We start from the raw sequence: 26,761 nt of genomic DNA, 5'->3' as shown, positions 1-26,761 counted from the left end.
CGTTTCTTGGCATTCTTGTCAAGACTTCCGATCCCGAGCTAGCTGTCCACGTGTGACATGCCCCGGTCGGTTTCTGCTCAACTCATTCTAACCCCCTGTGGCTGACACGACTTGAACCTCCCACTACAACTGGTATGCCTTACAAATTGTTTGACAGCTTTTTTCGGTGCGATTCTAGGAGGGAGAATCCACACAGAAAAGGAAGGGGTGATAGAATATGCTACAAAAATGAAAAGCGGGCGAATAAATCCCTGAAAAGAAACCAAAAGTTTTCGCTGTCGTCCAATGATGATAAGAAACACATGACCTCTGCACAGCTTCATGAAATCGAAAAAAAAGATCACCCATACTGGTGACAAATTATTGTTGGTACCGTCCGCTTCTTGGCTTCAGGAATCCAGTACAACCGTGTCCTTGAGGTGTGGCACGTATAACTGAGAGACACAGCGGATAGAGAAAGATTTGACGTCTGACAACATGGCATGGGCGGTGTTTCTCTTGGTCGGGTCCGTTCTCAGTTTTACCTGTGCCGTCACTGCGCAACTGACGAACGGTACAGGTACGTCTCTTGCCTGTCTTTATAGATTTGATGGCTAAAAACCTTCCCTGTATATCATTTTCTCATTTGGATAATAGTTAAGTCAACAAACATCAGGACAACCTGGGCAGGCCGTACGGTGAGTGAACCAGTGGATTTTCAATTCATGCGAACGCCGGCCAAATTGGTCAGAGCTAGCTGAATTTCAACATCGGGCGACGTCTATCCAACGCTAATGATTATATATACCCCATGATATTGTAGCATCTCTTGGACACAGTTGAATTAGAAATGGACTAACCCTGTAAAAAGCTAACATTTGTTTCAACTTCAACTTCTGAGTTTTTGGAAACATGTAGGTCTACGTGGGGTCGACGGGCACCCAGAAAAATAATATTAACAGGAAGTTTGCGATAGACCAATGCAAAATCTCATAAAAAGTTGTCGCCGAGGCATCGCTGAATTTACACTCTGTTGGAAGTGCCCCCAACGCAAGCCGAGCTGCTCACAATCGTCCGAAGCCCGCGTAATCGGCCAAACGCCGGTCATACTCCAGCCGAAAGTGCCGAAAAGTCGGCGTAGTTAAATTCTTGATTTGTAAAGTGGGCTTTACTAAGGCGTGGCGCTGGAAGGCGGAGACCAAACCACTCTTTCCATAGCCTTTTTGATATATATAGCTCCCGGATCGAAGTCAGGTACCCATTTTCACGCTTAAGTGGAGTGCGGAAAGTCCTAGCAGCTTGCTCTGGAACTGCAGGGGCATTTTTGTCAAAACTTTCCAAGGACAATAACTGAACAAAGGACCGACGGATATTCATGATATTTAGCAGGTAGCTTTGACAGAGATGTACATAATGAATTGCAAATCATGCAAATTGCCATTTAACTTGCATATTTAATGAGGAAAATCTATATTTGCCGTGTTTTCCATTATAGGATTCAAGTACATGTTATATACGTTGTTTGTGGCAGGTGGAATATTGGTAGATGCCAATTATGTAAATGAGTTTAATTTGCATAATCGATGCAAAAGGTCCATAATTCTTCTAATTGGTACAGTGAATGATTCGAATGCCGACATTTTGACTTGTGTCAGTTTGTTATAGGTGTACATAAGTAAGCATATATTATGTAGAAGTCATTTGCATAATCAGAACATTTCATGGAGATGTGAGGTCTCCAAACTTGTAATTTTGAGTATTGCCACTGCACCATGTCGTCAGAATGGCACAGCGAATTTCGTACGATCTACTTCAAACCAGAAAATACCAATAGAAGATAGCTCTTTGAATTCTACTTTATTGTAGGAATGGTCACAACTTCATTGACGTTCACGTTTTTCACAGTGACCTGGGGTTGCTTGAGAATCTACACTGCTATTTGATGACCCCCTGTTTTTACTCTTTTGTTACAGGTGACATCCGTTCCAGAACTATTGTTGTCGGCTCCATAGAGGTAACGTTTCGCTTTATTTCGAGTATACTGATACGTATCTGGTCCATAACATGATTCCAGAATGTTTTTCCATCTCATTTCAGCTGTTCACGAGCTTTCATTGGATCGTATGATCGAAACCCAGCTTTTCTGTAGCGTCAACTTTTACCATTCCGCCGGGTATCTAAATATCGCCACAATGAAAGAAAGACCAACTTAAAGAAGATCTGCTAATTAAGCATCTCAGGTGGAACACACACTGAAGATATCCTAGGTGTTCAAACGCTGTTTTTAATGTGGCCGTCGTAGAGTCCTAAACTCCACAAGAGCGTGTTATTTTCCGATAGATATTAGTTTTTGGAAGTAAAACATGCATGCTACTTCATATATCTATGTCAGTCAGTCTATACAGACTATGACACTTATCTACGCAAAAAGAACCTGACTGACAGAGAATACCCACTAGTCTCGCGTACATCAAAAAGCATTCTATATTGTGCAAAGGTTTGATGTATTGTGAACAATTAACCGTCTTGGAGTACACATCTCATTCATGCCAAAAATATTCACGGTGAAGGAAGTGTCTATACGTATAGGAAATGGATGGGAAGGGTCTGCATGGGTTTAGTGTGATCTACAAACGTACCTTGCGCAATTCACCACAAGCAAAATTCTGCAAAAAGACTGCTGATAGCGGGTTCACTGATACCTAATCTATTGGGAAAAAACATTCCCTTCTGGAGTATAGGACCCCTTTAATGCATCGGTGCCCCCTAAAAGCCACGAATTCGTCCCGGAAGACTGCCAGGTACAACAGGCCGGGGTACCTCTCGGTTTTTCCACGATTAGGTCACGGCGTCTATAGACGTCACTGGGCCCCGGGTTGATTTTAACTCAGAGCTACGTTGGGGTCACGACAGAAAGTGCAGATAAATAGCTTCAAGGTGGACTCTAACTGCACTTGGGGCACCGGTACGACACTGCAGGGTTCGTAGATGACTCAACTAATTTCAGAGATAATGAACGAATTTTCTTCCGTTTGTTCAATTCGTGGTCTTCTAAGTCATGCTTTTACGTATTACCCTTAATCTAAATTATTAAATATCGCAAAAATAACAAAACAGTGCCGCAGTGACCAAACCCCGCAGTGACGCACCCGTGCCCCAAGTGCAGTGAGAGTCCACCTTTACATATATCGTCAGTCTGTCTTGTCTCCACCATTAGAGACTACATAACAGTCTAGGCAACTTTGACCTCCTTACTAAATATTTCCTCCCTTCAGTACCCCGGGTTCCTGAATAAGAGAGACGATGGCACGTACGAGGGGTTTCACAAGGACCTCCTGACGGAGCTGACGGCAATCCTCGGGTATGACTTCATTATCAAGGAGCCGGACGACCAGAGGTACGGTTACCTGCAGGACGATGGGACCTGGGTCGGCATGGTCGGCGAGCTCATCAGAGGGGTGAGGCAAACGCTATTTACAACGCTATAGACACAGTTGGGCAACCGGTGAACAAAGCATGGGTTTGACTCCGGGTGTCTTTGACGTGTTTTAGGCGGAGCCAAAGCTCTGATTGTACAGAAATATAGGTCGTTAGTACCCGTGGTGTTTTCACTATCGGGTTACGGTGTCTATCTGTTGTCGAGTCCCGGGTTGATTTTAATTGCAAGTTTGAAAAAAAAATCTTGAGGGCGGACCCCACGGGGCCACATGCATGTAGGCGTCGAGCACACGAAAGCGACAAAAGCTACCTGTTGTGTTGTGTCCTCTGGCTCAATGTAACTATTTCTTGGTTAGGGATTGACGACCAGGGACGATGACATGTATAGTGGACTATGTTTATTCTATCCTTCTAGTTTACATGTGATATGGCGGAGAGCTACGAGCTTACTCAGAGTGAGGTGTCTAAAAGTAGTTCTGACTAAAGCCCATAGGTGCTAGGCATATTTGCCTGATGACAGCATATGGATATCCGAGACCCCTCTTTCTTTCTTTTTTTGGCAGGGCCTCTTGCAACTTATGACCTTAGCATTGCCTCTGTTCTTACAGGACATGGATATAGCTCTGGGGTTGACCATAGCCTCCCCAAGGGAGACAGTGATCGACTTCAGTACCGTCGTGTTAGACGAACGTCTGGAGATATTGGTCAAGAAGCCTTTGCCTGGAATGCAGGTCGGTTTATACATGTATGATCCAGGCTAAGATAAACAAAAAAGAGTATCTTGACTTGAAAGTTCATCTGTGTTGGTAGAAGGCAACTTACGCAACTTGCATGTACATAGTCAAGGCGGTATCTCACTGCACGTGGGGCACCGGTGCGGCAGTGCGGGGTTCGAAAGATAACTCATCGAATTTCAGAGATAAATTTAAGACCGCATTTTCTTACGTTTTGTGCGTTTTTTCTTCTAAGTCATAGTTTTACGTACTACGCAATATCTGAAAAATCATCGAAAATAACACAACAGTGCTGCAGTGAACGAACCCCGCAGTGCCGCAGCAAGTCCAGTGAGATACGACCTTCAGACGTGCTATCTACATCACGTGACCGAAGCAGTTGATTATCCATTCCTTGACGAAGACAGGAGTCGATCAGTCAAAGAGTTATCGAAAATGGAAGTTCAGCTGCAGTACCTTAGGAAGCCGCTAGGGGGTCGACTATCAAATTTGACCTTCGTTTTCCCAACCCTACCGATTGCAACCAACCAAATGTCATCAGGATCCATCCAAGGCTTCTCGAGTTATGCTGTTCACAGACAGACGTACAAGCCTAAAACATTCTGGCAAGATAAACAGTATACCCGTTTCATCGGGTTGGTAGGACGCTGAATAACTATCTCCATTATACACAGCTAAGTGTTGTTTTTTCGACTGACGTTTCGGTGACCGTCTGTGTAGGGCGATTCTGACTGGTTCATGTTGCCCTACAGCTATAGCTGTAGCTCGTTGTATGTCTGTAAACACTTTACGTTTGGGTCCGCATCTGTAAGCAACGACACCTATATAGCTACATGCAGTTCGAACCAGTCAGAACTGCCCTGGGGAAGATAACAGACGGTCAATTAATTTAGTTTTATTTCCAAAAAATGATTAAAGGTAAAATGGTATTTTTCAGATCGCAGGCAGGGAATGGTGGAGAGCCGTCATGACTATGCCTGTATGGTTTATGGTCATTGCGTCGTTCCTCCTGAGCGGCATCGTCCTGTTCGTCATCATTCGGGTCAGTCCGTACGAGAATCGGGCGTACTCGGCAGAGGTCGGCGAGGCGAGCCGACTGTCGACCTTCGGGCACAGCCTGTGGATCTGCTACAGCGCCATGAGCTGGCAGGGGGTGGACTACTCGCCCCGCTCCGTCTCCGGACGATTTCTCTTCGTCTTCTGGTTCGGCTTCGTCGTCTGGACGCTCATCCTTTGTACTGGCGCCATCGTGGGCCTCTTCATCCCCGGCCCGATCGCTTCCCCCATGGCCCCCGTGCAGTCGTTCGATGATCTGGCGGCAACCGACGAGATCCGTCCAGTCTTCATCAGGTTTGGAAGGGTCGATCTCACGTTCAAGAGCTCTCCCATTGATTCCTACAACCGTATTCATCAGAAGGCAACATTGGTGAGTAATACGGATGAGGGAGTAAGGCTGGCCCGCGAGGGAGGGGTCGCCTTCATCGCAGAGTCGTCGACGGCCCAATTCTACAGCAATCGGAAGCCGTGCGATCTGATGTCCGTCAAGGAGGGCAACACCTTCACAGATCCCAGGTCCCAGGCCATCGGACTGCAGGCGGATTCCCCACTGAGAAAGCCGCTCAACAACGCCATCTTGCAGCTGAAGGAGAGCGGCAAGCTGAACCTTCTGTACCAGAAATGGATTGTAAGTGTTGCGGGACTTTTCTATGACCAGTTATGCTTAGGTCACAATTTGGAAGAAGCGCTCAGCTGGACAGTTTAAAAGCTGTTTTTTTTTTTTTTCATTTTCGAGCATGACCCCTAGGGGCCGGCGCATATACAGGCTTTTCCTTTGAATTCATCTGCGCCAGTTTAGATTATAATGTATGTCCGTTAAGCACACAAAATGCTCAAATCCCGTATTCTTTTTTGTAAAATAATGATAAGAAATTCACAATGATTTCAGACAATACACTGATTATTACTGACCTGACACACAAACAACAGGGCTGAAGGGGCCACTCTATAAGTTCAATAAATAAATAAAAAAAAACATTGTGTCTTTGGAATCTATCATGAATATTTTATGCTGATTGTTACCTATCTGATCATCAGCAATTAGAATATATGCTTTTAGATAATACAATGAACTGTCTGTTGCTCCAAGATACACGTTGTAATTGTGTCTTTCTAGTTTGTGCATTCATGGTTAACGTTTGATAAGCCAACATAAAATAGATTGAATCAATCATAAATACGGTGACTAGCACCAATTCAAATTATGTCCTGCCACTTGCTGTATAATGTAATCGAACACCACAGGGCGTCTGCTGCTTCACCAGTGACAATAATGACAGCCGTCTGATCCAAGGTCTTTGACCTTTATATTTGTTTGGAGAAGAAGAGAAATAAGACACGCCCCCCCCCCCCAAATATTAGGTTCTATTAAACATAAATGATGAATTGTTGTGTTCGCAGTATTCTGAAAAGTGCCCTCGACCAGAACGTCACCCCGAGGTTTCCTACAGCCATGTTAATCCAGTGGACTATCGGGACATCATGCCGATGTTCGTCGAGCTCGTGGTGGCCGCCATCTTGGCGCTGTGCATCATGGGAATCGAAGTAATATGGGATAAGCGCACGTCTAAGGTAAGTTTAGAGCCTTCAGGTGTCTCAGCTGATGGCAAGAATGTCTTCTTTGATGCTGTTCGATTTAATATAGTTTCAAACAAAGATAATGTGATGTATGTAATATATGATTATTCTATGTGCCATTTTCTCCATTGATTGAGCTATAGTGACCCTTGATCATTGCAGCTCTTTGCTCGTAAATGGACTTTGTTACACTATTTGATTCATCCATTGAAGTCATGGTCCTTCCTGGATATAAGCCATGTTGATTTGGTTATAGGGTTAGCATCTGTATAGCATCAAATTTCGTTTTGAAAGAAAATGTTGCTATAGAATGAGTAATGTACGGTAGATTGGGGAAAAAATTGGAAAAAGTATACCTAAATCACAAATGTCAATGTCGCTTCCAAGGTCATAGAGAATATGTGAAAAGGAAAAATGAAGAATCTATAATTTGGTGTGCCATACTCTCTGTGTTTAGTCATTTCTTCAACCTTCCTAACCACTATAAGTTCGTATCAAAGGCAACTTTTTTTTTGCCAAACGTTTTTTTTTTCGCACGCTTGCATATGTTTTGGGGTTCCCGGGGGATGTCATCCAAATAATCAAATCAACATGGCCCTAGTGATGCGATTCTGAATGGGGCATGGGTAATCGCTAAGCAGAAGTCCGTTTGGTAGATTGTAAACTAAACTCACTGCCAAAGTCTGACAGCCGTCACATGATAGGCAGAAAACATGTTGATCCAAGCGAACTTCAAATTATCTGCAACTGTATAAGTGGCAGCACCTGGCGATATCTCACAAAACTGCACCCTTTTCCTTCATATATCCTCCAGCCCACAAAGAAGACCGATGCAGCACCTTCCGGGAACTCAGCCGACACAAACGTCTGAGCGGGAAAACCCATACAGGCAGTATTTTCCTGGAATATCTGGTCATCGGGGTGAAAAAAATTCAGGGCCGCTGGCTGAGAACCATAAGATTTAAGAAAAGCGTAGAAATTCTTTGTACATTGTGTATAAGGATTCTTCTGGATGTACATTGGGTATCACGAGGCCAGTTAATTTGGTGAAAATTATCGACGGAGCTTAAATGTGTTATGAAGTCGACACTCGGCTAGAATTCAAATGAATAGGCTGAATCTGATACAGATTCGGGCAGAATAAACGGGACAGTGTGCTCCGCATTGAGATTATAAAATGGAGAATTTACGTACGTACTGTCCACCATGTACACGTAGACGATTATACTAAGAGTTTGACCTATCCTTTTGAGTATGTGTATAATGGCAAATTTTTCTGACTGCAGTTGCATATTAGATCAAAGTTTGTCTGGCAACTCCAAGGTTTCCTCATGTCATGCCAGCAGTATCATGGTGGACAGTGCTAGTGTCATAGTCACAAATCATGTACGTGTAAGTAACTTTAATCGTGAAGCTGTAGTTCAATTTTACCAATACAGAAGCTATCGGTGGATTCTTATAGTGATTAACACATAGATCCATGCATATGTACGTGACGTTAATAATAAAACAAGTCTGATGAGAACATAACAATCCGTTATGTGCTATTCATTTTTTTTCACTTCATTATTATCTCCATGATCTCCAAATGGAGATATTGTTATTTGTGTGTGTCCGTGTGTTTGTTTTTCCTGATAGTTGTGGTCAGCACAACTTTAGAACCTCTGGATGGATTGCAATGTTATTTGGTAAGTGGATAGAGGCCAAGGAAGACAAAGGCCAAGGTCGATTTTTGGCTCTCTGGTATGTGACTTTGGTACTGCAGCAGAACTTCACCAAAAGAACATCAAAAAGGCTATTGAACTACTTTTAACACTAAAGAAATCACTTTAAAGAAACCTACATTGGGGAGACTGAGAGATAGATCACTTCAACCACCTTCGAAGTTTCCCAACACATACATATTGAGTCTCCGGGTCATTCCGTCTCACTGGACAAAGTAAAAATCTTGGACACAGAACTAGACTTTTTCGCTAGAGGATCAAAGAAGCCATCTACATCAGAGCTTTACATCTATCCTTGAATAGTAACGGTTGGTGCCATAGACTTCCTTCCTGCAACCTATGATCCACTGCTCAATGAGTCACGTGTTTTATTTGCATAACGTGACGTTACGACAGCAGTGGATTGTTTATTCCTTGACAAAGACTGATACTGTGTAGTCGAAAATTTGGGTGAGTCCAATTTTTGTGTTGGAAATTACAGTTCAACTATTTCAAGAGGTATCTGTGAACGCATTTTACTCAAAACAATTGTCCAATTTGCTAACAAAGGATTCTATTAGGTGGAGTACCCGACGTCCATTGGCGTTTTAAAATCATATTTTCATGCAAACAACTCTAACCGTCCCTATTTTAGACCAAGTCTGACTCTGGAAACTTGATGAAAATGACTATCAACTCTACTCTACTTTGCTTTTTGTTATTTGCTTGGACATTTAAGCCCCAAAACACGTGAAGGGCTGCCGGTACATTTTTAAATGGGTCAAACATCCGGTCAATGATTTTTTTCATGTCCGCTTTTTCCGGACCGGTCCAAGAAGAAAACCCGGTTTTGTACCGCACCGATACCCGCCCCTAAACCCGATACAAAGCACACAAATAAATGAAAACCCTCATACAAAAGATTACTTTTATCACACAATAAGTCTACGTACAAGAAACCCCTTCTGTTATCATATATATATATATATATATATATATATATATATATATATATATATATATATATATATTATTATCTTTAAAAGTGAAACGAAAATGTATTTAAAACATAAGCATAGTGTTCCTAGTTCTTAAGTTTGCTCTTATCAGCAACATAGTGGGATTAAAATCTATAACGTCAACAAATTATTCTCATTTGCCATAAAATAAATAAGCGTATTTTAAACATAGATTATGACAGTGTTTCCTTTGCTAAAAGAAACAAATTGACGGAAATGGGAAATGTTAGATACATAGCAGCAAAGGCCTTGTCTTTTCCATATCAATAGATCACATGACAATTGCTTCAAAATAAATTGCCCAGGGAATACTCAGATGATGCGACTACGCATGTGCGGAAAAAATTCCAGAAATTCCGGTACGATTTTGTGAATTCTTGCAATCGGACGCATACTATACTATCAGGCTAACTCCTGAGGCGTCGCCAGAAACAAACTGTCATTCGTACCACCTAATGCCACGTCATCATCCCAAACAAACGTAAATGTCGTCTTGCGTCGTCAGACTAATTAAGGTATCATTCACGTACAGTTATACACTAAACCTGCATAGTACGGTGCAAATGCCCGAGCAAGCAGAGCCAACCCGGTCCCCTTTCTCGGGCCCCGGCAGCGGCCAATCCAGCGGACCGCCGCCCCAACCCTCCTGTCCATCAGCCCAAAGACGCCTCTGACCAGCGGCAACAAGGCCAAGAAACTTCTTCGGGCACGTACGCAGAAGCAGAGAGAGCGTACTACACGATCAAGGATGAAGATCTGCCGCCGTCTTTACATGGGGTGCCGGGTAGCGGCAGGCGTTACCTCAGGGGGAGGTGGAAACCAGCGGGCCGCCAACCCAATCCCCTCCTGTCCATCAGGGCTGTTCCCGCGGGCGTGTCCGTCATGACAAGTCCCAAGAGCATCTACACACACACGTACGGAGAAGGCGAGGATTTGAAGCGTTACGGAACATACACGTCTGCAGGTAGCCGACATTTTTGTTACTTGCCTTTTCATGATCAGTGGGTATTCACATTTACAAACAAAATAAATCTTTTTGTATATGTATGATATAACTTACGTATTGTCACCAAATTTTGCTGTCTTAGGTGAGTTGATAACAAAGGAGTTAGAATCATATCTAAACAATAGAAAGGCCGACATTTGCTTGAGAGCAAATAAAGCATATTTCAGCCATCTCTCTCCCCATGCAACAATAGACTATTCCAAAATCATCCATGTGCAAAAATGAAACACTTTTGTTTAATAGTCACTTCTACTGATGAGACTTTAGGTAAAATAGACCAGTCCAAAAACACTTCCGCTAAAAATGGAATATTGAATCATCACCCGTCTAAAACTAAATTTGAAAACATCCCCCTCCGTGAAGAATGGACTCTTCTTGCGATGCCCCTATGCAAAGTGGTGCAGTCCAAAAATACATCCGCTAAATTTGGACTTAGACGTAATCACCAAAGTCCCAAAATTGGATTTAAAAAATCCCCCCTCCGTGTAAGAATGGACTCTTCCAGCACACCCTATATAAAATTGCAAATTAGACCAGTCAAAAAATAACCACACTGAAACACTTTGACATAATCACCAAAGTCCAAAAACTACTTGACTTAGGCTGCATAATTGGTTGCCCCTTTAATCAAGTTATTATTATTATTATTGTTATTCGGTGGACCGACTACTCACTCTTTGCAGCCAGGGGCTGAATTGCGAGGAGCTTACAATAGAAAGCTAGTTACTAGTATATAGACATGTGCACATGCTGTCTTTATGTGGGAGGTCAACGACCTTGAGGTCATTGATCCCTCTGGCCAGTGGAAAATTACCAAACAAAATTCCCAAATATATCATTTTAGTGGTTTATGCCAGCATTGTACATGGGTCATTTGAATAAATATCCAGTGCACCTATTTACCAAAATTTAGGTCATTTGGTTGTAAGATCGGGGAACAGGAGCCAAAGGCGTACGTTTTTGGTCAAACAATGGCCAAAAATCCCCAAATTAAGCATTTCGCTGTATTTTTTTGCCAAAAGTGTTATTGCGTCCATGTGCGCATACGTAGACGGAACTCCAGACCAAAGTTCAGGTCGTTTGGTGGTAAAATGAGGGTATAGGAGCCAAAAATGTCTTTTTGGGGAGGCAAAAAATGTAAAAATTAGGCATTTTGGTGTACTACATGCCACAACTGTTATTGGATTTTTGTGGGCATATGGTTATGGCACCTCTGTACCAAATTGGAGGTCATTCGGCTGTAATACCAGGGTACAGGGGGCCAAAATGTACATAAAAATTGCATTGCAGAAAACATGAATAAAATCATTTTAAAGGTAGATATAAAAAGAATAAAAACAAAACCTAAGGGTATTGGTCCACTCTACCCTTGTGCCAGATTTCAAGTCATTCGGTCCAGGAACGACGGAGTTGATTCGATTTGAAGATTTGACAGGAGAAAGAAAAAAGAAAGAAGAAACATTACGAATACCATATATTCACCTATGGTATGGCTGGAATATAATTACGAATACAATATATTTTACCATACCTATGGTATTGCTGAAATATAAATAGATAGCTGCTTTCTCGGTGAAGGGGAGAACACTTCAATGACAGGAACGCCCTATCAATAACCTCTATCTGCGTTCCGAGACACCAAAATGGATTGCTAACTTCAAATTCCATGACACACCATGGCTAAAATGCCATCTTTTCTCTCAAAATTAGTGCTGTACTTGTTGCAATACCTTAGTCCGTGCCGCACGTAAAATTATCAGCGGGGTTCGATAAATTCTCGCACCAGCGGAATTTGCTGCTATCTTGAAATAAGAATAGGGTCAAATAAATTATAAATTGCAACAATATGGCCATGGCCATTTTACAATTCCATTTTTCCCTATACTTCGTATTAATCGGGTCACCCCCAGTGATGAACAGGGAGGAGGAGGAGTACAAACTTAACCACGTTTGGGATTGTGTTCTCGCCGCAAAAGAGCCACCTACATCGGCCACGTATAGCTACATCGGCCACCTCTTGAAATAGTTGAACTGTAATTTCCAACACAAAAATTGGACTCACCCAAATTTTCGACTGCACAGCATCAGTCTTTGTCTAGGAATGAACAATCCAGTGCTGTCGTAACGTCACGTTATGCAAATAAAACACGAGACTCATTGAACAGTGGATCATAGGTTGCAGGAAGTCTATGGCGCCCACTGTCTCTATTCAGGGATGGTTGTAAAGCTCTGATGTAGATGGCTTCTTTGATAGGACATAAGAGTTTTCTTTGACACATCTGTGGCGTTTGTAAGGCCAGTGTTAGATTATGCTTGCCCAGTGTGGCATCCAGGTCTCACTGCTCTCCAGTCAAAGTGTATTGAATCTGTACAAAAGAGGACGTGCAGAATAATTCTAGGTAGACACTACGCTGGCTACGACAGAGCCTTAGAACAGCTGTCACTTACTTCCCTGTACCTGAGACGAAGTAGTCTTTGCTTGAAATTTGCATTGTCTGCAGCTGTGTCGAAGTGTCCACTATTCCCTGACTGGTTACCCCCAAAACGGGGAAGTGTTCATGGCAGGGAACTACGTACAAAGGACAACTACACACAGTTTAAATGCAGATCATCAAGATTAAAAAATAGCACACTACTTTATATTGTATCATTGTTGAATGCGTCTTAATGAAGTTTTTAACAAATGTATCATTATCATACACCAATTCGGCCTTGTATGGCTGCAATGATATGTACATGTATATGCGCACTTGTTTGGTGCTAATAAACCAGATATTCATTCATTCGTTCAACACAACCATTTTTTTCTCACCTGCTGACGTTTCGATACCTGTCATCTTCCTCAGAGCCTCTAACTGGAGTTCTGCTTCTCGTCGCGAAAGTCTAGTTCTGTGTCTAGCGAAAAATTCTAGTTCTGTGTCCAAGATTTTAACTTTGTCCAGTGAGACTGAATGACCCGGAGACTCAATATGTATGTGTTGGGAACTTCTGAGGTGGTTAAACTCGGGCGTTTGTGCTCAAGGAACCTGGTCTTAAGTGATGTATCTCTCAGTATCCCCAATGTAGGTTTCTTTTAAGTGATTTTTTATTGTAAAAAAGTAGTTCAATAGCCTTTTTGATGGTGAAGTTCTGCTGCAGTACCAAAGTCACATACCAGTCCTTCGTCTTCCCAACCTCTATCCACTTAACAAATCATTACTATCCATCCAGAGGTTCTAAAGTTGGGCTGGCCACAAAAAGCCGGAAACAGTAACACACACATACAGACACACAGTCACACAGTCACACAGACACACCCAAAACAATGTCTCAATTTTTCATTGAGATAATAATAAAGTGAAAAAAGTGAATAGCACATAATCGATTGTAATGTTATCATCAGACTTGTTCTTTATTAACGTTAACCACTGTGTTAATCACTATAAGAATCCGCCGATAGCTTCTGTATTGGTATAATAGAGCTACAGCTTCACGATTAAGGAAGGTTAGTTGCACATTTCTGACTAATGCACTAGCACTGTTCACCATGAGGATAAACCTCGAAGTTGCCAAACTCGGATATAAATATGCAACTACAGTCACAAAATTTTGCCATTTTACATATACCCAAAAGGGTAGGTCTAACCCTTTGCTATATGATCGTCTACGTGCACATGGTGGACAGCAAGTACTTAAATTCTACATTTTATGATCTCAATGCGGGGCACACTGTCCCGTTAAATTCTGCCCGAATCTGTATCAGATTCCGCCTATTCATTCTAGTCGTCAACGAGTAGTAAAAAAAGTCGACTTCATAGCATATGTTACCTCCGTCGATACTTTCCACCAAGTTAACAGGCCTCGTGATACCCAAAGTACATTCGGAAGAATCCTTCTACGCTTTTCTTAAATCTTATGGTTCTCAGTCAGCGGCCCTGAAAGATTTTTTTCTTCACCCAGACGACCAGATATTCCAGGAAAATACTGGCTGTATGGGTTTTCCCGCTCAGACGTTGGTGTCGGCTGAGTTCCCGGAAGGTGCTGCATCGGTCTTCTTTGTGGGCTGGAGGACATACGAAGGGAAAGGGTGCAGTTTTGTCAGATATCGCCAGGTACCGCCTCTTGCACAGTTGATACAAATGAATTGTGTAACAAAATCAATTTACGAGTAAGGAGCTGCTAAGATCAAGGGTCACTATATAGCTCATCACTGGAGAAATGGGCACATAAAAATAATCATACACATATATCACATTATCTTTGTTCGAAACTATATGAAAATCGAACAGCATCAAAGGAGACGTTCTTGCAATCAGCTGAGACACCTGAAGGCTCTAAACTTACCTTAGACCTGCGCTTATCCCATATTACTTCGATTCCCATGATGCACAGCGCCAAGATGGCGGCCACCACAAGTTCGATGAACATCGGCATGATGTCCCGATAGTCCACTGGATTAACATGGCCGTAGGAAACCTCGGGGCGACGTTCGGGCTGATGGCACTTTTCAGAATACTGCAAACACAACAATTCATGTCTTATTTCTCTTCTTCTTTTTCTCCAAACAAATAAGGTAAATGACCTTGGATCAGACGGCTGTCATCATTGTCACTGGTGAAGCAGCAGACAACCTGTGGTGTTCGATTACATTATGTAGCAAGTGGCAGGGCAGAAATGAGGGGCTGGTCACCGTATATGATTGTGTATGAGTTTGAGTAAGCAGAGCAGTAATGTGTTAGGCTAGACCATGTCACATTTGATTTCAAATGCTACCTGTCTAGTTTTCAATTAATTTTATGTTGGCTTATCAAGCGTTTACCATGAATACACAAACTACAAAGACACAATTACAATGTGTATCTTGGAACAACGGACAGTCCATTATACTATTTACAAGCATCTAACTTAACTATAATTGCTGTTCATCAAATAGGTCACAATCAGCGTAAAATATCCATGATAGATTCCTAAGGCTAAGACACGATGTTGTTTGTGTGTCATGTTATTAATAATCAGTGTATGGTCTGAAGTCCTTGTAACTTTCTATATTAAAGAATACGGGCTTTTGATTCCAATAGCATTTTGTATGCCTAACGGGCGTACACTACAATCTAAACTGGCACAGATGACGTCAAACGAAAAGCCTGTACAATGCTTAGGTTACAATTACGCCGGTACCCGTCGGGATGTAGGCCCCGTAGGGGTCACGCTCAAAAGTGCAAAAAAAGTCCGTAAACTGTCCAAATGGGCGCCTTTTTAAAATTGTGACCTAAACATAACCGGGAAAGGAAAAGTCACACTCACGATCCATTTCTGGTACAGAGCGTACAGGTTGCCGCTCTCCCTCAGCTGCGAGATGGCGTTGTTGAGCGGCTCTCGCAGTGGGGAACCCGCCTGTAGTCCGATGGCCTGGGGCCTTGCCGTGAAGGTGTTGCCCTCCTGGACGGACATCAGATCGCACGGTTTCCGGTTGCTGTAGAATTGGGCCGTCGACGACTCTGCGAAGAAGGCGACCCCTCCCTCGCGGGCGAGCCTTACCCCCTCATCCGTATTACTCACCAGGATTGCCTTCTGATGAAGACGGTTGTAGAATGCAATGGGAGAGTTCTTGAACGTGTACTCGGTCGCTCCACCACTGATGAATGCCGGGCGGATCTCGTCGGTTGCCGCCAGATCATCGAACGACTGCAAGGGAGCCATAGGGAAAGCGGTCGGGCCGGGGATGAAGAGGCCCACGATGGCGCCCGTGCAAAGGATGAGCGTCCAGACGACGAAGCCGAACCAGAAGACGAAGAGAAATCGTCCGGAGATGGAGCGTGGCGAGTAGTCCACCCCCTGCCAGCTCATCGCGCTGAAGCAGATCCACAGGCTGTGCCCGAAGGTCGATATTCGGCTCGCCTCGCCGACCTCTGCCGAGTACGCCCGATTCTCGTACGGACTGACCCGAATGATGACGAACAGGACGATGCCGCTCAGGAGAAACGACGCCATGACCATAAACCATACAGGGATAGTCATGACGGCTCTCCACCATTCCCTGCCTGCGATCTGAAAAATACCATATATATATATTTTACCTTTAATCATTTTTGCAAATAAAACTTTATTTCATTGACTGTCTGCAGGGCAGTTCTGACTGGTTCACATTGCACTGCATGTAGCTACATAGGTGTCATTGCTTACAGATGCGGACCCAAACGTAACGTGTTTACAGATATACAGTGGTAGTTAATAATGTAGCTACAGCTATAGCTGGAGGGCAACATGAACCAGTCAGAATCGCCCTACACAGACGGTCACCGAAACGTCAGTTGAATATAACACATGGTTGTGAACGAAGAATTTAGTTATTCTGTATCTCACCAACCCGGTGAAACTATTCACGGATATTCTGTTTTCAGAATAAAGTTGAACTGTAATTTCCAACAAAAGAAATTGAACTTTAACAACTTTTTGACTGATCAACGACTGTTTTCGTCAATGAATGGGTAATAAAAAGTTGATTTGATTATATGAATGACATCCGCGCGCGCATCAATTTTCGGCCGTTTCCAAAAATAAGATAAAAATTTTCAACCATACTCTGAAATGTACAAACGGTATACTATATTCTGTGTTTTCAGTCATCTGTTAAACCTTCCTGACCACTTAGATTTCATAATTTCGGACTTTTTTATTCGCACGCATACATCAGTTTTTAGATATGTCGAGATATGATCAAGTCAACATGGCCTTAGCCTGGATCATATAACCGACCTGTATTCCAGCTAAAGGCTTCTTGACCAATATCTCCAGACGTTCGTCCAACACGACGGTACTGAAGTCGATGTCTGCTTCCCTCACGGAGGTGATGGTCAACCCCAGAGCCATGTCCATGTCCTGTAAGAACAGAGGTAATGCTAAGGTCATAATCTGCAAAGAGGCCCTGCCAAAAGAAAAGAAAAAAGGAAGAGGAATGTTGTATATCCAGATGTTTTCTGCTTCTGGTAAATGCTTAGCACCTTATTAGGGGCCTTGTTCAGAACTACTTATCGACACCTCACTGTGAGTTAACTCGTAGCACTCCGCCTTATGTAGACTAGAAGCATAGAATAAACATAGTCCACTCTACATTTCATCGTCCCTGTTCGTCAAACTCTAGCCAAGAAAGAGCTGTGGCTCCGGCTGTGTCTTTAAGCGCCTAAACACGTCAGAGACACCCGGAGTCAAACCCATGCATTGTTCACCGGTTGAATAACTATGTCATCCTCCTACGCAGTGTCTCCAAGCAAAGGCTCTAGCTAAATGACATCCTAAATGGCGCTTGCTAACAACCGTTGGAGACACTGCGTAGGAGGATGAACTGTCTATATCGTTGTATATAGCGTTTGCCTCACCCCTCTGATGAGCTCGCCGACCATGCCGGCCCAGGTCCCATCGTCCTGCAGGTAACCGTACCTCATGTCGTCCGGCTCCTTGATAATGAAGTCATACCCGAGGATGCCCGACAGCTCCGTCAGGAGGTCCTTGTGAAAACCCTCGTACGTGCCATCGTCTCTCTTATACAGGAAGCCGGGATGCTGAAAAGAGAAAACATCAAAGTTGCCTAGACGTGATGACAAGACAGACTGAGGCTCTGCTAGGCTTAGGTCCCAATTGCACCGGTGCCCGTCAGGGATGTAACCCCCCGCCGGGCACCGAAGCCACAAATTTGTCCGGCCCATTGGACTGCCGGATACCTGGGGTTACCCCTCGGTATTCCCCACGGGTGGGTCACGGTGTCTATTAGGTACAAGGTACCGGGTTTAAAATGAGCCCGGGTCCCGGCCGTGCTCCAATATATCCCTGGGGGCTGGATATTTTCAGTGTGTTTCCCATCGGCGCTGCATAGCATATCCTCTTTTTAAAAGTTGGCCTTTCTTTAAAATCATGGCGATATTAGATACCCGTAATTTGGAATTCCAAACGTTGAGGCTACAAAAAAGATGGGTTCGATCATACGATCCAATAATTGTAAAAGTCCGTGAACAGCTGAAATGAGATGAAGAAACATTTTGGAATCATGTTATTGTCCAAATATACTCGAAATAAAGCGAAAGGTTACCTCTATGGAGCCGACAACAATAGTTCTGGAACCGATGTCACCTGTAACAAAAGGGTGAAAATAGGGGGTCATCAAATAGAAGTGTAGTCAACCGGATCAAGCATTAAGCAACCGGTTGCATTTACTCGCGGGGATTTAATTTCATGGTAGCGGGAAAATGGAGTGTTCGCGTTGGTTTTGGGTTCGCGGTACCGCCATCCCCCGAACTTTAAATACACTTACTTAGCAACTGTGCTACAAACGATTTTTATTTTGACAATGCTGGTGTGATCAACTGTCATTAATCCAACCATATCTACCCTCTGAATACGTAGTACATCACTACATTTCTGTCATGGTGTTACACAGTAGAGAAATGAATAAACGCGAACTAAGAAATATGCATTCGTATGCCTTGACTGTGGCAAGCACCTCAACCATTTCATTTTTATAATACAGTGACAATGTTTTGTACGTACATGTAGCAAAATGGGTGCCGTAGTCGGCGCGAGCAAAAGACAAAAGGAAAATGTTCGCTGTGGTTTTGAATTCGTGGTGAAGAAGCCATCGCGAAAACCGCGAACATAAAACCAACGCGAAAGTTTCTGCATTTACAGTATGATTTTGAAACGGTCATGGGTCAGGGGTCGTTTGGCGCAACGGCAGGATGTTCGACGTAAGCCCAGAGGTTGTAGGTTCGTATCCGTTGAAATGCCACTGATCTTGTGTCCTTGGAAATGCACTTATCACGACTATCATCGCTTCAGTCAGATGAACATGAGTAGATAATCTAAATTCTAACGTACAAATATTAAGTGGATGAATGTATATACGGTACAGAATATGATAATAAATCTACGTAACTATTACGGGGTTTGACTTCTTCTTTGAAGAAAGTTGAAAATGAATTAGAAATGCCCCATGTATTCTATAATAGATTGATTCGATGATCTTAGTAGGAAGATAATCGTTTGTGGCGTTTTTAACAATGAAAATGTTAATGACAGGCACACCTCGAGCACATTAAAGAACCCGCCACTGTTATCGAAAAGAGTATGGGTCGTCCCTCCATCTGCGAGTGGTTCGAAAGCTCTACATTCCTCTGGTCTTCCCTATAGAGAGCTAGCATGTCTTTACACAAGCTCTCGCTGGCTGGGGTTAATGACCCCGTCCCGTATACACTTTCTGACATACAATAGATTTCTGGTGATTTCTAGCGAGGACCTATCAGATGACTGCTAGCAGGTCACCGACCGCCGTCAACAATCGCACCCCTTGTAGCCCCCTAGTTTCATGTAAATGTCACCAGCTCAACTCAAGCGCTATCAATGGTTCCGACTACAGGTCAATAGATAGACAAGTAGGATCACAGTATTTTCAGTATTCTGGGTATGTGACATACTCTAAAAGGAGAAATGTTCGTGGGGGTTAAATTTCGCAGAAGTTAGAGAAATGTAGTGTTAACGTTCGCTCTGTCTTTGAAGAGGTCACTGTAAAAGTTATGAAGTTGTGACAATTGCTACTGTACCAATAAAGTAGAATTCAAAGGGTTATCTTCTATTTGACCGAATATATTTTCTGGTTTGAAGTAGTTCGTTAGAAAGTCGCAACAAAAAGACATTATGCCATTTTGACGACATGGTGCAGCGGCGATACCCAAGATACCCAAAATTATTGCAGGTGTTCCATACAACGTAGCAGCTAATCACACCCGAACAAGATGCCCCAGAGGTACTGGGTTTGAAACCCCTGAATGCCTAAAGTGCCCTGGGAAGAGCACTTTACCAGCCTAGGTGCCAACTGTTGTTAGCAAGCGAAAAGTCTGAACCAGCGGTTACCAGTAATACTAAAACACTACTTTCCGCACCCTACCCAGGTGTGTACCTGACTTCGGTCCGGGAGCTTTATACAATGTCATGCATCATAGTAAGAAGGCTATGGAAAGAATGATTTGGGCTCCGATTTTCAACCCCATGCCTTAGCAATACCCCACTGATTCACTCACACGTACAGCCTGCCCGGCTTGTCCTACTGAATCAGATGTTTGTTGACATATCGGTTATCCAAATGGGGAAACAGCATTTAAGTAAAGGTTTTAAGTCACCCAATCTATAAAGGCAGGAGACTTACCTGTAACGTTCGTCTGTTGCGCTGTGACGGCACACGTAACACCGAGAACGGAGCCGACCAGGAGAAACACCGCCCATGCCATGTTGTCAGGCGAGCGCGCTGGCTTCAACTGATCTCTCTCTGCCCGCTAGCGCTGTTTCTCTCAGTTATACGTGCCACACCTCAGGGTCATGGTAGTGACTGGATTCCTGAAGCCAATAAGGGGACAGTACCAACAATAGTGCGTCCTCAAATAGGGTTGCCGAATCGTCTGTATGGGTGATCTTTTTTTTTTTAATTTCATAAAGCTGTGCAGAGGGCGTGCGTTTCTCCTAGCAAAATCTTGGATTATTTTCAGGGATTTTTTCGCCCGCTTTTCATCTTTGTAAAAATCCCCGTCACCCCTATACGTTTCTGTTTGGATTCTCCCTCCTAGAATCGCACACCGAGAAAAAAGTTGCAAAACAATTTGTAAGACATACCAGTTGTAGTGGGCGGTTCACTGGCCCTGTCATCCCCTGGAGGTTAGAATGAGTTGAGCAGAAACCGACCGGGGCAACATTGTCGCACGCGGACAGTCTTGACAAGAATGCCAAGAAACGTCCTCTAGATCACTGACATCTTAAGATGTTTTCAAGATGGTCATCTAAGACAAGGTTGTTCTATCCAAGACAATGCTGCTAGTTCTGTGCCTGGAATATCTTGACATCAGTATCTTCTTTTCGATTTTTTGTCAGTTTAATTTACGGCACATACTTGCAAACATTTCGCAGCTGCTTTGTACGATTTACAGTGTGGTTTATTTTACAATCTGAGTGACGAAAACAGACGCCATACATGGGTACGAAAATTGTCGTGAAAGCAATGATTGTGGATATGACCTAATCCACGTGGACCGATCAGAACTTGTGAGAATTGTTGGAGGGTAGATATCAAAGTTAGTACTGTCCATAGGAATACACTGAAAGAATGCTTTAGAAAAGTACTATATCTAACGCCAATTGCAATCTGAAGAATTTTTCTTCACCAGACAGCCGCAAGGGCCATCTTTATAAACATTCAAGAAGAGGCGGTTGATCGGCTCAAACTTAGAGGAATGCTCGCTCTTTGAAAGAAACCTCAAATTTGACTCCAGCTTTCTCCTGGTACCACCCCTATGACCCAACCAACTAAAATTTCGCACGCCATCTATAAAACTGCCAAACTGAGCAAATTTTGGCCCAAATGGAAAAGTTTAGACCATGTTCCTTCTAACCCAAAAAGTCTCCAGGTTGGGCCCAAATTTTCAAGGCAAGAGAAGAGTTTCAAGGATTTTACCTGGCACTAAAACTGGGAAAGCTGAGACCATACCTTTTCCTTCTAACCCCAAAAGTCTCCAAGTTGGGCCCAAATTCTTAATTCAAAAGAGACTTTTCAAGGATTTTACTTGTTGTGCTTTCTACTTCACAATTTCACTCTGGCGTCTGCCCTTGACCGGAAAATGACTCTCCTTCCCCGACCTTGTGGATCTGCCTCAGTCAGTGATCTGCCGAGTCAATCAGGGACACAAGTTCTCATGACCTCCCTGCACGTGTTGATCGGTTCAACTCGCCCCGCACGCTGTGATTGGTTGACATCTGACGAACTTTTCCGTGAATTACGTGCTCCCCTGTCAACGCGATCACCCAGAGAACGACCATAGTGTCAAGGTCGTGCCAGTGGCCTGTCAATCATTGCTTAATTAGCATACCCAGGTGTCCTGTTTAACCTCCTGACGGGCTACGAAGGGAAAATAATGGACAAGATGTCGGGAGTAATTAACGGAAAAGAAGTCAAACCTATCAAACAGATTAAGTAGACCTGAAGTAGATTTTGAATAGATGTTATTTCCCGTTCATCTATAAATATCATGTCCCTTCGGCTTTGTTGAGTTTACAATTATGTATACCACGCTGTTTGCAATTAGCCTTCGGGCATGAGTTTGCAATCATGATTATTATCATTATTAACGCCCAGAGGATTTTACAACGGTATACCCCATATATAGTTAGTTAGTTAGTTATAATAGACGGGTGGGTGATTTTTTATACCTCCCTCCAAGGCTTCTTTTCTTTTTTTCTTTGGTCGGTGCCTCAACGCCCTCCCCTCTTTTCTGATACACGTTTTTAATATTTCCTCAATTACGTCTACTTGCTTCTCCACTGTCCTGTCTAAGCTTCTCTTCACACTCAACCCCTGTTTGTTGACCTTGGTTGTGACAATGGCACACTTTCATTATGTGCGAACAAGAAAACCTCATTGGTATGAAAGATAGCAACCGCGCCTCCCTATATTTAGAATGACATTTTCCTATGGGCTTAGTTGGACAGTCGTGCCCCGAGTGTTAAATGGAATTACTGAAGGTCTCTCTCCCTTCACAGTCAACAACCTGAACAAGTTTTTAGTTCTACCACAAATTGTGCATGCTATCCAGCTGCAGGTTGAATAAGAATTTGCTGTATGTTGGCGGCAACGCTCAACATTAAATCCGTAAAGACTGGCTGTGTATTGCTTTAAGTTCTTAAGCTTCCTAAAGCCGGTTTCACACGTGCATATATACTTAAGTCCGTATGAGGCCGTATGGAAGTGGTAGCCTCTACCAGGCTCCACGAGTCACTGGGAATATAGTAGAAATTGGGCAAATATAGCCAGAGAAGAAGCCAGAGCTGGTCGCAAACGTTATGACGTCATGATGATGTAATGTGCGTTAAATGTGATGCTTGAATCTGATTTAAGAAGTCAATAAATGATTGTTGAAAGTCGTTTGGAATGTTCGTTACTTTTAACACTTGAATTTTATAGGAGTAATCGTCGACAGAGTAGAAAGTCATTTGACTCCTAAGAATTACTTGTTAATTATCTACAATGCTTGAAAACTATGTGACTCACCCCGACAGTCGGGGACCCGGAAAACTCCATTTCACCGTTGTCTTCATTTTAGACATTATGACGTCATGATGATGCAATGTGATGCTTGAATCTGATTCAATAAGTCATTCATTGATTGTTGAAAGTCGTTTGGATTTCAAAAATTATTGAGATACCTTGCTGGAGCGTTTAATGTCTTGGTGGCACATCACGTGTATACAGTGGAAGCCGCTTAATTGCACACCCAATTTGCCAGCGAATTCCGTGCATTTATCCGGCGTGTGCGATAATGCGAAGTTACCCAGTTGGACTGCACCACCACGGAATTGGGGGATTCCGTGCAATTGACCGAAGTGTGCGTTTATCCGACGTGCAATTAACTGGCTTCCACTGTATATAAAATTTTTTGGCTCTGTATATTCGTAACTTTGATTCTGACTCCCATTGGTCAACATTCACCGTGGCAAAACCCTAGTGGCGTCGTGTGAGGCGTAACTGGTAGAGCGTTCGGCTCGGAATCTAGAGGTCCCGAGTTCTATATCTGCCGTGTCTCCGACGTTGTGCCCTTGGGAAAGGCACTTCACACGACCTTCCTCACTTCACCCAGGTTCCAAATGGGCACCTGACTTCTGTTAGGTTGGGTTGAGTTGGGTTGGGTTGGGTTGGTACAAGAAAATACTAACTATACCTAACACTAACATGAGTGCAGTTCCACATCGTCTGTTCAAAAAGCAAATAGAAAAAAAAACCCTTACAAGTCAGCACTACAGCACTGGCTATGGCCTCTGTCACATAAGACACATCTGCAAGCTCAGGACTTTGACATTTAAGGAACCTAAATGGTTATCATATTTTGAAATCATAGACAAATTATACAGAGAAATGATAGCAATATTTATTGGTCATAAATATGAAAACTCAACTACTGTGTTTGACATTATTCTGTAGTAGCTGCATGTCTTTGAAATACAATAATATCTAATTTTCATTTTCGTTTCTCTTTTGCATGTGTCTATCATATTTTCTCTACAATTGTAGTTAATCTACATTAAACGGATCAAAATCTCAAATCATCTTTATTTGGCTCATTTGGTTCAAAAATCATTAGGTTATTTGACAGATCAGAATCTTGTTAACAGTTAATGATGGACAAAGTCATATGAGAAAGATTACTTCAAGATTTTTTCAAGGCCCCTTTTTCACTAGAAGATGATTGCTAAGAGACCATGCTGTGACCAAAATTGGATTTGCCAAACTTTTGATTTCATACTAATAACTAGCATACTTGCTATAGTATGATGCTCAGGTTAAAAGTATGATCTTAAAGACAACAAAACATATAAACGTGACAAAACTGTTATCTGAGAGACTTGTTGAATGAGTTGTCAAATCATCACAGCCTCTAGTGGAAAGGTAGTGTTATATGATGGAAAGGAATCAAGGGCTGGGCAAACCATGTTATCAAGTAATATCAATACTCTTTGAACCAGTTTAATCCAACACAAAAATTGGACTCACCCACTTGACTGAACAGCACCAGTCTTTGTCAAGTAATGAGCAATCCACTGCTGTCGTTTTCCAACATATACATATAGAATCACCGAGTCATTCTGTATCACTGGACAAAGTTAAAATCTTGGACATAAAACCAGACTTTTTTGCTAGAGAGATTAAAGAAGCCATCTACATCACAGCTTTACAACCATCCCTAAAGAGACGGTTGGCGCCATAGACTTCCTGCAACTTATGATCCACTGCTTACTGAGTCACGCGTTCTATCTGCATAATGTGCGCCCATTCCTCGTTAAAGGGGCAAATTGCTGTCGCACATAAGCAGCGGGCCACAGTTTTCTTTAAAGACACAATGACTACGTATTTTGCCCTTTTCCGTTACAAGTACATGATAGTAATATGCTAAGCAATGTTTTCCCACGATTGTTAGTTGCCTTTTGGTCGTCCCGGGTAAGGTTTTGCTTAGAAACACGCTAAAAACACGTGTCGGAAATGCTATAAAGGTGAATATCGTGGCATTCTGATAATGAAAAGACGTTAGTTCTTTAAATTTTCAGTCATAATTTACATCAACCACTTAGGCCGGCTTGTCACGTGTTGATGAACTTGTCCAGCAGACGACCTTTTTACGTCAGATGCCGTTTTATTCTTGTCGCCAACTTTTGTATAATTTACGTTACCGAACTTCTGTTGGGTGTAATTCGCTTACGAAAAGACATTTTCGGATAATTTTTTCACTGTTTTATCTGCTAAACAGTGGTGTTGCGTAACAAACAAATGACAGAACACATAAAACACGAATGTTGGAAACATGACTATAACCGCCGATCTTAGGCCGTTTGTCACTTTTTTGATATAATTTACGTTACCATAATAAGTCCCTTAGAATGTATAGAAAGATCATTACTTTTGTACTCATAGGAAAGAATGCTCCCAGATAAGTAATTGCCTGCAGAGTTAATCTTTCCAGAGCTGTTTGTTAAAATTTTATTTATCATTAAAAGCATAAATATAATTTACGTTACCATATAATTTACGTTACCATTTTTTTTCTTCAACATGTCATCGGATGTTCAGCAAGAGCACATCAACCAAAGACGTATTATCTGCTGTAATGTTACTGTAGGTGGGCTTGGCTTGCCATAGAGTCACAATGCAGTCTGTTTATATGTTCCTGTTTCAGTGAATTTTACGATGCTGGGACTTTTCATTTCTCATAGGAATGTAGAAATACGAGGGGCGAGTAAGAACAGAAAGAAACAACACCCCGACACCCCGACTCCCGGGATTCGAACCCGCGCCGAACACAAATCCGGATCACAAATCGAACGTGCAACCCGTTCGGCCAAAAGGCTTAAGCCATTAGGCGTCTTCGGTTTAGCAGTCCTTGAACACCACTGTTACACTACTCCCCCTTTTCTTTTCAAGATTCGTCCTCGAATCTCCGAGATCGACATCCCTGTGTGTCCTTTATCGAATTTCTGAAAATTCACATTTGTTCTTTGGTACGTGCACATGTAAGGAGATTACACACTGCATTTTGAAACCAAAAATTTCCACAAAAATATCCGAAACATTGCGGGCTTTTTAGAACGAACAAAACTCATTATCAATGTTAGAAGGAGCCATCCCCCTTACAGTCTGTACCTGTTCCCTCTGCTCTGGTATTTGTTTCGCTCCTTTTTATTGGTCAATGCCTG

General features: G+C 42.8%; 2 protein-coding genes across 2 annotated transcripts; one reads left to right on the top strand and one right to left on the bottom strand.

Moving 5' to 3' along the window:
- Positions 1 to 2,571: 2,571 nt before the first annotated feature.
- Positions 2,572 to 8,313, top strand: LOC118421171 (glutamate receptor-like). The gene is made up of 6 exons (XM_035828332.1): positions 2,572 to 2,601; positions 3,216 to 3,437; positions 4,026 to 4,148; positions 5,089 to 5,835; positions 6,609 to 6,779; positions 7,600 to 8,313. The coding sequence occupies exons 1-6, from the start codon at positions 2,572 to 2,574 to the stop codon at positions 7,654 to 7,656; spliced, it is 1,350 nt and encodes a 449-aa protein (XP_035684225.1). The 3' UTR covers positions 7,657 to 8,313.
- Positions 8,314 to 14,446: 6,133 nt separating this feature from the next.
- LOC118421635 (glutamate receptor-like) lies at positions 14,447 to 20,841 on the bottom strand. The gene is made up of 7 exons (XM_035829040.1): positions 20,685 to 20,841; positions 18,576 to 18,616; positions 17,869 to 18,051; positions 17,249 to 17,371; positions 15,797 to 16,540; positions 14,837 to 15,007; positions 14,447 to 14,555 (listed from the first exon to the last, which is right to left on the bottom strand). Exons 1-7 carry the CDS (start codon positions 20,764 to 20,766, stop codon positions 14,499 to 14,501), a joined length of 1,401 nt encoding a protein of 466 aa, XP_035684933.1. The 5' UTR covers positions 20,767 to 20,841; the 3' UTR covers positions 14,447 to 14,498.
- Between the last annotated feature and the right edge of the window lie 5,920 nt (positions 20,842 to 26,761).

This window comes from Branchiostoma floridae, chromosome 8 (genome assembly GCF_000003815.2).
Source record: "Branchiostoma floridae strain S238N-H82 chromosome 8, Bfl_VNyyK, whole genome shotgun sequence".
NCBI lineage: Eukaryota > Metazoa > Chordata > Leptocardii > Amphioxiformes > Branchiostomatidae > Branchiostoma > Branchiostoma floridae.
Note: the sequence above shows the minus strand (reverse complement) of the source record. Positions and strands in the feature narration are given on the sequence as shown.